This window comes from Rutidosis leptorrhynchoides, chromosome 8 (assembly GCF_046630445.1).
Source record: "Rutidosis leptorrhynchoides isolate AG116_Rl617_1_P2 chromosome 8, CSIRO_AGI_Rlap_v1, whole genome shotgun sequence".
NCBI lineage: Eukaryota > Viridiplantae > Streptophyta > Magnoliopsida > Asterales > Asteraceae > Rutidosis > Rutidosis leptorrhynchoides.
Genome location: NC_092340.1, coordinates 1,212,559 through 1,222,539, shown reverse-complemented (window position 1 = coordinate 1,222,539; position 9,981 = coordinate 1,212,559). Strand labels below are relative to the sequence as shown.

The 9,981-nt window shown below is 34.9% G+C and overlaps 2 protein-coding genes across 5 annotated transcripts; both read right to left on the bottom strand.

The window, feature by feature from the left end:
- Positions 1–242: 242 nt before the first annotated feature.
- On the bottom strand, positions 243–5,014 carry LOC139861558 (uncharacterized). 3 transcript variants are annotated; one of them, XM_071849988.1, is made up of 6 exons: positions 4,822–5,014; positions 3,807–4,370; positions 3,425–3,613; positions 2,491–2,520; positions 1,271–2,362; positions 243–1,056 (listed from the first exon to the last, which is right to left on the bottom strand). In XM_071849988.1, the coding sequence occupies exons 2-6, from the start codon at positions 4,251–4,253 to the stop codon at positions 493–495; spliced, it is 2,322 nt and encodes a 773-aa protein (XP_071706089.1). In that variant the 5' UTR covers positions 4,254–4,370; positions 4,822–5,014; the 3' UTR covers positions 243–492. The 3 variants fall into 3 exon arrangements, with proteins under 3 accessions (XP_071706089.1, XP_071706088.1, XP_071706090.1); XM_071849987.1 differs by having other exon boundaries at positions 3,807–4,325; XM_071849989.1 differs by having other exon boundaries at positions 3,807–4,322.
- A 2,240-nt stretch (positions 5,015–7,254) lies between these two features.
- Positions 7,255–9,635, bottom strand: LOC139861171 (E3 ubiquitin-protein ligase SINAT5-like). Of its 2 annotated transcripts, none has more exons than XM_071849467.1 (3): positions 9,076–9,635; positions 8,372–8,758; positions 7,255–7,897 (listed from the first exon to the last, which is right to left on the bottom strand). In XM_071849467.1, exons 1-3 carry the CDS (start codon positions 9,250–9,252, stop codon positions 7,481–7,483), a joined length of 981 nt encoding a protein of 326 aa, XP_071705568.1. In that variant the 5' UTR covers positions 9,253–9,635; the 3' UTR covers positions 7,255–7,480. The 2 variants fall into 2 exon arrangements, with proteins under 2 accessions (XP_071705568.1, XP_071705569.1); XM_071849468.1 differs by having other exon boundaries at positions 7,255–7,846.
- Positions 9,636–9,981: the final 346 nt, after the last annotated feature.

Sequence of the window (9,981 nt, the reverse complement as noted above, 5' to 3'; positions counted from 1 at the left end):
AATAATTTTATAAAAACGTTCTATGATATGTGCACATATGGAAAATGATGGTGGGTAATCATGAACCTTAATTTTTGGCAGATCATGATCTTTTTGTATATCAGTGATTTTTGATATCTAGGTGAACATGATCTTCTTGTATATCCGTTATCAAAAACATATACGTACATACACACATACATGTGCAGAAAAAATAAAGCAGGTTGAATTAATGGATCAAACCGTTTCAAAAAACATCACCATAAGTAAACTTTACCAAAATTTAACCATCAAGAAACTGTTATACCGCCTGCAGATAGCGTATCGTTTTTGCATTAAGTAAACAGCAACAGTGTTTATAATAGCTTGTCTGCACGTACTTGACTATGGTGTACAGGCAGGGAGGGAGGGAGGGAGGGAGGGAACAACTCCAAATAAACGCATAAAACAAGAAACGGACAATGATTTTAAACTTTTTGAATACTACTAATGACTAGTGTAAAGTAAAGTAAATCATAAAGTGGTGTGAATGAAGTCCCAAATTCTTTCCTCCATGTAAAGCCGGTCTTTAAAAGGGCGAGGCATGTGTCTTGCATCTGGGAATATCAACAACTCGTAAGGCTTTCGAGCTGCCACCAACGCATTCAACAGCCTAGCTGTATGCCTGAAGTGAACATTCTCATCGATCAACCCATGAACCAGCAACAGCTGCTTCCCCCCATTCCCCTTGAGGTTACCCACATGGTTCATCAACGAACCAAATGAATAACCCGATTTGTTCTCATCAGGCTTTCCCATGTACTTCTCCGTGTAAAACGTATCATACCCATCCCATGAGCTCACCGGTGCACCTGAAACTGCACACTTGAATACCTCAGGGAACCTCGATACAGACATGGCAGACAGGTATCCTCCATAGCTCCACCCACACATTCCAATGTGACCTGCTTTTGCAAGCCCTTGTTTTATTAACCATTCCGCTCCAGCAACTTGATCCTCCACATCAAACCGTCCGAAATTGTGCTTCAATGCACCTTCAAATTCTAGCCCTCGCCGAGAACTACCCCTGTTATCCATCTAGGGAACAGAACACACAGCTCGAACAAATTAAGAGAGAGAAAATATTGGAAACAACCCCAACAAAAAAGGTGGTATATATTACTATGATGGAGTAGAATAGAAATTGAAGAGATTAATGTTCGATTATAATCACCTAAACTAATTTATTTAATTTACTTAATTAATTAATTGTTAAAAATAAAAATAAAAAAGGTGGTATTGATGAACATACCTTCCATACTAGGATGCCTTTACTTCTAAGAAACTGAGCTCTCATATCGACCATGTTGGCCCAAGAATTACAGACAAGCTGTACACCAGGTCCACCGTACACCGCAACCATGGTTTTATACGGAGGAAGTCCAAATTTTTCTTCATCTGGTTTATATAAAGCCCCGTATAGAACAGTACCATCTTTTGCTTCAATTTGGTATATCTTTGGAGGCTCAAGTTGCAGCTCCTGCTTAACTCTTGAAATTGTAGATGCTTGTTGTTCATAGAGAGACATAATCCGGCTTCCGTCATGCAAGGAGCAAAGTGATAGTGTAGGTGGCGAATCCAAAGAATCGTAAATATCTACAAACTTATGCATCTGATGATCAAGCACTACTAGATGTTTTCCTTTGTCACGGGTCAACTTAATTGGGATTTCAATTGGATGATGATTCTTCTTAGGTGGATATAGGTTAGACCGATACAGATGACACTCCAGAGGGCCATCTACGGTTCCAGTGAAATATACAAAACCCGAGGCTTCATTAACCCCCACAATCTGTTCCACCATCCATTCACCTTGCGTTATGGGTCCCAAGCAGACACCATCTTCGCCATGCATATAAACATGTCTAAATCCAGTTTTCTCGCTGGCCCACAGAAAACCACCACCTTCTTTAACTAAAGGAGTGAACGAATCGTGTAGATTCACCCACGTGTCATTTTCTTCAACCATGATACATTTTCCCTGGCCAGTTTTAACATCAAACTTAACAAGTTTCAGTTTGGAATGAGACCTGTTTAATACCTGGGCGATGAGAGTATTTCCGTTTATCCAGTTAACTCGGGCAAGATATTCGTGGTCATCATTCCCTCCTCCACAGCAAAGATCCATCCAAGTAACGTGTCCTCCGATAACGGGAACAACACCGAGACGCACCTTCACATTGGAGGCCCCAGCAAAAGGGTAAGCATGTTCTTCTGAACCAACAGTAGTCTTACCCTGGTGCATGATTCTATAAACAGGTATCTCGGATGAATTCACCTCTGTAAACGCTATGCACTTGCTGTCTGGTGACCACCAGTAACCATTTTTTCGATTCATCTCTTCCTAAAGTTCACAAAACTCTTTAAAAATCAATTTCATCTACAACTAACTAACTAACTAATTGCTGGTTTTATATTAAGTCTTGAATACGTATTTACACTGTATGTGGGCTAATATTACAAGAATCTCACCTGTGCTATATACTCTGCAACAGCATGTGTCTGTAACAAACAACAACCAGTTAAATATTAATAGGAATGCCATGCATACTGGACATACTATACGGAATGGTAAACCTGCGAAATAGATACTACTGTAAAATACATACAATAATACTTGACTTTGAATCTTATAATAATATCCCTTTTAATATATTTGCTCATGTGCATACAAACTTTTACCTTGTATCATTGTTCTTAGCAATCAGCAAGCACCTGATATGACAAGTTTGTGCCATTGATAGCCTAAAACTATTATTATCTATGACATCGTGACTTAGCGGTTTCAGCTTATTGTACTGAAACTTTAACTAAAAAAGTAATGTGTTACCAAATGAAAACACTAAGGACATCTGATCCATCCAACATACCTTTTTTTTACCTTGGAGCTTTTTGGGTTTCTAACAAATGAAACAACTAAAAAAGAAAACTTGCAAAGTGCCCCTTACATGTATGTGTGTGTGTGTTTGTTTGTCCTTGACTAGCAACTAGAAAGAGCAAAATGATGTTTTATAGAGAAGATATAATTAAGAGGTGCTTTATGTATCACTTATATGGGTAAGATAACCGTATTGATTTGATACTAGCTGTAATAATAAACATAAAAATTATTATCAAAGGTGGTATAAGTAAACTATAAATGCTTATCTTATCTGTTAAATTCCTAGAACCAAAATGTTCCGACACAATTCACATAATCACATTCAAATCGCACGTTTAGATGCTACCTAAAACTCTCTAGTACCAAGTTATATAGAAATCCCACTATCTAATTCATATAAATTAGACAAAAGTAGCCCCATAGAAAATGCATGCATATGGCTACGGTATGAATGCATTGTTAACACATAATAATATTAATATTGATAATCATACTAATAATAACTTGCATTTAGAGGTAGCTAACCTTGGTGGTCCCATTAGCCCCAGATGTCAAACGTTTTGACCTATAGTATAAAAGATCCAACACGTGTAGTTCATTATTTGTTACATAAGCAAGCATAGTACCATCTGGAGAAAGACGAGGATCAACAATTGGGGAGGTCTCACTAGAAAGCTTTAGCTGAGGTTGCGAAGAGCGATCCATAAAATATATCTGTGTGCGTAAAAAAAAAAAAAAAGAAGGAAGGGTTACTCATATATATATATATATATATATATATATATATATATATATATATATATATATATATATATATATATATATGTATATATATATTAAGTGAACATGAATAATAATTTGCTCGCTATAAATAATAATTCAAACAGACAAGAGAGTGAGTACAAACCCCGGGAGGCAAAGGAACCATAATAGTGGTCTTCTTAGAGTTGCTTGTTCTAACCCATTCATAGCGGGTCACACCCAAACCACGCTCTCTTGATCTTTCCCTCCTAAACTTTTCTTCTTCTGATAAATTATCCTCATCAAGCCCACCATCAGGAGGACTAAAAAACACTTGTTGCTTACCAGTTGTAAGATCAAATATGAAGACTTTTCTGTTCAATGTTTGATCAGGACTAAACAAGTAAGATATTAGATTGTCATCAGGACTGAAACTAACAGAAGATGGACAGCAGCAACCAGGTAATGGGTACTGCACTATCTTCTCAATCGGGAAACAAAACTGCCCATCATCACTTGTTGTTGTATGTAGAGCAGTCTCAGTTTGTGGCATCTTGCAAGTCGAGTCCGAGAATTTTAACTTCTTGTGTTTACTTGTTTCAGCGGATTGCATTACAAACAAACGATCCAATTCACGTGTTTAATGAAGCAATGTCACTATAAACTTCAACAACATGATTATCTTCTGCACAGCAACAACTAAATTCAGGTAAACAGCATTCTGTCTTTTCTGTAATTATCAATATATCAAATCAAATCGCACAAATGTTGTTTATGGACTTGAAGCAGCTAAAGTACATACAGTATTATTATTATTATTATTATTATTTAATGACCCAACCACAAAGAAAAGAATATTTACAGATGATTGATTAATTTATTCAAAGCCTCAACAGCCCTTACTGAAATTTGATTGAGCTGCTGCAATGGAATAATAATCCAAGACTTTTAATAGACCCAAATAGAAAGAGGCACAAATTCAAAATCCAAGTACATTACACGTTTATACCATTAACGAATCCCATTACTAATCTAAAGCCAGTACGATGCAAACAATTTTAATTTACAATATACACTTTATTCGTTGGATTAACCAATCGATAATCTCGGATCCAACTTTAACACCCACGGAAATCGATTGAACGATAAACGTGCAATAAGTTATAGAAACAGAATCAAACCTCGGCTCTCAAGTATCTGTGATCGCGACTTTATATCCAAGTTGCGAGGTCGAGGACTATTTATTTCTTCTTAAACATACACATAGAAAGAGGGAAGGTGAACACAGTTACAGATTTATTTATTTATATTTTGACTCCAAAGTCAAACATTCTTTCTAATTCACCGTGGGGAACACTCTGTTTCGATCCAGTTCCGTCTTCTAATAAGTCGATCCCGTCCCGCCTTCAAATGACGCCGGTTAAAAACAAAAGTCAAAAGTCGGTTTAAATTTAGTATTGCCTTTTTGTATTATATTAACGATACTAACGATTATAGGTACAAACTGGTCAACGAAATCTTTTTTTGCTTTAAAATATGTGTGAGTATATATATATAAGTCAACGTCCGTCTCGACCCACGTCTCGACGTGTTAAGGTCTCAAACGTCTCGACCCCGTCTCTGTCTTTTTTAACATTGGGTACAACTTATATATTCACTATGTGTCCCTAAAGTTCTTTTTTACTTTGTTGATCATTGTGATTTGTGCCTGTCAGTCTTTAAAATTAGCATTCCTAAATAAGTTATAGTAAAAACTAATACTACGTATTCCTTAATAAATTGGTTACATTGTACTTCATCTTTACTTTACAATTTTACGTCTTATTTATTTCTACCTATCTTTTCGGTTTATATGCAAAGTTAAAGTATAAAAAAAACTTTAATTTTTTATTCTTATCTATTTATAGAAGTAGACTATTAATTTGGAAAAATTCAAAAAGAAATAGTGGAATATCAATATGAGAATAAGGGATTACTTAGTATCTCTGCCCCTTCACCTGCAAAAGGATCCGAGTGTTGCTTCTCAAGGCCGTCTGAGTCAGGACAATCTCGTCGGGTCGATCAAGTTACCTGGAATTTTCACTATTATTCTACAACCATTGAATCGTACAAACATATTCCGGCCAGCCCTCGTAGTGTGATGGAGGAAGGAAGAACAACAATTCACTCTTACTCTTCTCCTTTACCAAATAAAAACAAGACCTAAAAATGAGACCAAATACTTTTTAATTCGCAGTTCAGTTTCGAATTTTCCGAATTCAGTTAACTTTATAATGACGTGTGTGAGCTGCAATTTCAGCTAATTAAATTTGAATAGTTTGGAGTTCTAAAAACTTAAAAGAATTTAACAATGTTCTTACTGTGAAATTTAACTTTGAGATTCATATATATTTAACTGTAGAACACTTATTAATAGTCATATATATGCAGTTTGTATAATATAATCTTGGATAATTTGTAACTTCGTATTTTGAATTGTGTGTTTAACGAAATTTTAATTTATACGGTATTTAGCTCAAACCGAACCAAAAATCAATTTTAAATTCCGTTTGTTTCAGTTAAGTTTTGACATTTGGATTTGGTTTCGGTGTTTCTCTCAACAGATCGATCCGATTTAACATGATAAACTTAAAAATTGAATCAATAAACACCTCTTGATGAACAATAGTAATCGTATGAAATATTGTTTCTGTCATTCATTAGAATCGTTTTGAGTATATGTGTACATTCTTAACTATCTTATATATGTAAAGTGAATAACAACCAATACATAATTCTAGGGAGAGAGATCAATTACAGAATGCGTTCTAAAGATAATACATAGTTTGTTAGGATAGCTTTGACTTTTTATATATATTTTGTACATCTCGACTATTAGCAATGTATCTAGCGAAATGTCCTAAAATTATGTGTATAGTCAATAGTTAACTTAATACATTTTGATTGGAAGAGAGGGAGGGAGATCCGTTGGTTGGTTAAAGTACGCAAGATTAAGAACCCAACCAACTTTATTTATATTTCATCATCAATAAGTATAATAGTGAGCTGGAGGATATAAAACTAACTGTGTAGATTTTAATCACAAAATAAAAGTACTTGCAAACCAAAGATACAAAGGAAGCCGAAATGAGAAAACAGGATATAAAACAACTGTGTAGATTTTAATCACAAAATAAAAGTACTTGCAAACCAAAGATACAAAGGAAGCCGAAATGAGAAAACAACCAAACGGGGCAAAACGACAAGCTACAACCAACCAACCAACCAACCAACCAACCAACCTGAACTAACAAACATACCCACCAAAACAAATATCCAAATTATGAAAACACAACAGAGAAAAAACAAACTATTTACAGAAATTCAGTTATTGTCATTCACACTTCAATCAACTAGATAGATGTGATTCAATACAATACAATTTATTACTTCAAAAAAAACAAAAAGGATTTTTAACAACACTGGGTTATGCTATTTTCAAAGGAAGGGAAAGTGATTGAAACTAAATACTAGTACTATATACTGTACAATATACCATATATATATACAATCAATATTCAAGAGCATAAATTGAAATGAACAAGAAATGTGAATTCAGTAAAAGCATGGTTATTTTCAGAGGAGATGTAAAACCCAATACTAATTACTAATGTACTAAATAAAAAAAGTTAAATGATAATCAGTACATGAGTTAAATGCAAAAACACAGTGAGTATTACAATATTGCTAAGGTGAGGTCAAAGCCTCACTCCAAGTAACTATCTACTCCAATGTCAGAGACAGGCACGACTACTGGTTTTAGTTGATAATGAAAAATATACTGTAAAAATTAAGAATCAATCAGGTAAAATGATTTGGTATGCAAACCCCAGCAGCAGCAGCAGCAGCAGCAGCAGCAGCAGTAGCATCGGCATCAGGATGATTGTGTTGTTGTTGTTGTTGTTCCTTCCATATCTTGCCGGTAACTCTAAGTTTAAGTTGTTTTCTATCACCACCTGAGAAAAAGAGGGCCATATTCCTTTGTATTATGAGGCCGTCGTGACTCTCTTTTACTTTCCTATGGCTATCCCTTATGCTCCTTGGTGTTCCTTCCCACATCAACTTTCTTCCATTCCCTCCAACTTCTAAACTGTAACTGTAGCTTCGAGCTTCAACTTCATCACCCATAAACCGTACAAACGCCATGTATACAGGTGCCATCCCCAGCTGAAATGCTTCAAAGTGAAGACAAAAATACTCTCCATAACAATTAAACACCTGCCACCCAAACAATTTAATTAAACCCATCCACTTCAACACACCTGAATAATAAGGCCACCATGGTTTCAACTTTCAAGACAGCATTGCATTTCAGGTCACCTACGTATCACTTTGGTTTAATAACCACCAAAAACTTGTAATACGATAATAAGTGGCCCTAACTTAGAAATGCTAAATTTTTGTGGGATGTCATGTAGTTAAACCTTTATAACTGGTTCAATGTGTTATAAAGATAAAAAAAATAAAAAAAAATAAAAAAAATTGAGTTATAAATAAGAAATTCTTTTTACCTATAGCATGTTGTTTTGACTATTGGGTGGCCTTGATACCTGATAGAACCTTATGAAGGCTTAGGTTGGGTGGCCTAATATATAATAAAGCATATAGAATAAAATACTATAGAGCATCTTATGTGTAAATAGGAAAGGTTTCACTTCCACAAGTGACAACAAACATATCATGAGAACTTACAGTGAGCATCCAAGTGGCGTTTTCAACTTCACGTGGGTTAGATTTCACATAACGGTGATTAAAAGTACAGCCTGTGTGCATATCCACTTTATGGTCGTCTCTTAGATGTGTGACAAGACAAGGTATGTCTCCAGTGACTGAGCATTCTGATCCCGCGTACGGGCAATTATAAGGTCTAAAGTCGCATAATGTCTCGTGTTTAAGTTTGCTGTAATAAGGAAATATTTCAGGGCATCCTAATGAATAATATCTGCACGGGAGTTGAAGCGACTCTGCTACCTTCTCCAGTGCTAAGCATCTAATATCACCAAGCTCTTGTCTGCAAGTCGGGCATCTGTTGTGCACTCGTGTTTTACATGTCGAGCATAACGTGTGTCCATTCTGACACTGCAATGAATAACTGGATGATTACAATTTATGTTTTTTCTTAAAAAAAAAAAAAAAAAAAAACTTATAGCTTATTATTTTTATTTTTTAGACAACTACAGTACAATTTTTGTAAAGAGGGATGATATACTCCTATACCCTGGTGGCTAAATGCAAATTTCAAAAAATAATCACATCAAAGTAGTACGGTACCATTTCCAGATTGCAATTCAGCAACGGGGTGATCAAATTTGCCCTAATTAAGTTATATATACTTGTATAATCAAATTAATGAAAACCTAACATTAAAGATATAAAGGGAAGTGATGAAAGAAAACCTGATGAATAGGAGGGTACATTGAATTGGTACAAACAGGGCACTCCAGTAATTCATGAACGCTTGTAACAGGACGCATTCCACGATTGGAAGCAGGGGACTTTGGAACACCATGGATCTCTGCATCTTCCACATCATCCATACAAGACGACACACACTCTATATTATCAAGATCCATAATCTTTATTATTACTAAAAATGCCAACTTTTTCTTGTTCCTCTCTTGCTTTCAGAAACCCAATTCGAAATAAAATAATGATAATTCAAACCCTAATCAATTTAACTAAAAAAAAATATATATATGCAAAAAGTTTCTTGTTTCTCTCTTGATTTCTGAAACCTAAATCAAAATCAAGACCGGTATTCAAACCCTAATCATCAATTTTACTAGCAAAGACACGCCCTTTTTCTATTTAAGAAATTAATCAACAGGTGGTGGATTATATCCACAGGGGACAAAAGGAATAAGCAGGTCTGGAACAATCAAACCGGCGAGTGAATATTATATGTCCATTTTTTAATACTCGTATATTTGGGAAGGGGTCATTATATTATATTTGTTGTAAATTTAGGAGTCCAAAATTAAAAAATAAAATGACTTGGGTTATATTGGAGGGAAAAAGAATGAAAGGAAAAAAAAATAAAAAAATATGATTGAGAATCTGGGTTGGCACCATCAATAAACCCATCCTTGTAACAAAAGCATCACACCTGTTAGTTTGTGGATTCATACTTTTTTAGGGTCCCTCTCTTTTCACCCACTAATTTAGTGCAAGTTGCATTCGAACCTATCGTTTTCTTAACTCTTACCGTATTTATTTCGAATTTTTCTAATTAAAGACCTTTAACCTCTCATTAAAAAATTTAGACATATAAAAAGCTCTTGTGCATTGAAATTGAAAATAAG

Bases quoted from the DNA above. Each gene is read 5' to 3' on its own strand.
- LOC139861558 (XM_071849988.1), bottom strand. From the start codon at position 4,253: ATGCAATCCGCTGAAACAAGTAAACACAAGAAGTTAAAATTCTCGGAC. The intron at 3,614-3,806 runs GTTTGTACTCAC...TTACGCACACAG, and splicing joins TGGTTCCTTTGCCTCCCGGG to ATATATTTTATGGATCGCTC. The intron at 2,521-3,424 runs GTTAGCTACCTC...TGTTTGTTACAG, and splicing joins GGGCTAATGGGACCACCAAG to ACACATGCTGTTGCAGAGTA.
- LOC139861171 (XM_071849467.1), bottom strand. From the start codon at position 9,252: ATGGATCTTGATAATATAGAGTGTGTGTCGTCTTGTATGGATGATGTG. The intron at 8,759-9,075 runs GTTTTCTTTCAT...TATTCATTGCAG, and splicing joins TGTACCCTCCTATTCATCAG to TGTCAGAATGGACACACGTT. The intron at 7,898-8,371 runs GTAAGTTCTCAT...TTTGGGTGGCAG, and splicing joins ACGCCACTTGGATGCTCACT to GTGTTTAATTGTTATGGAGA.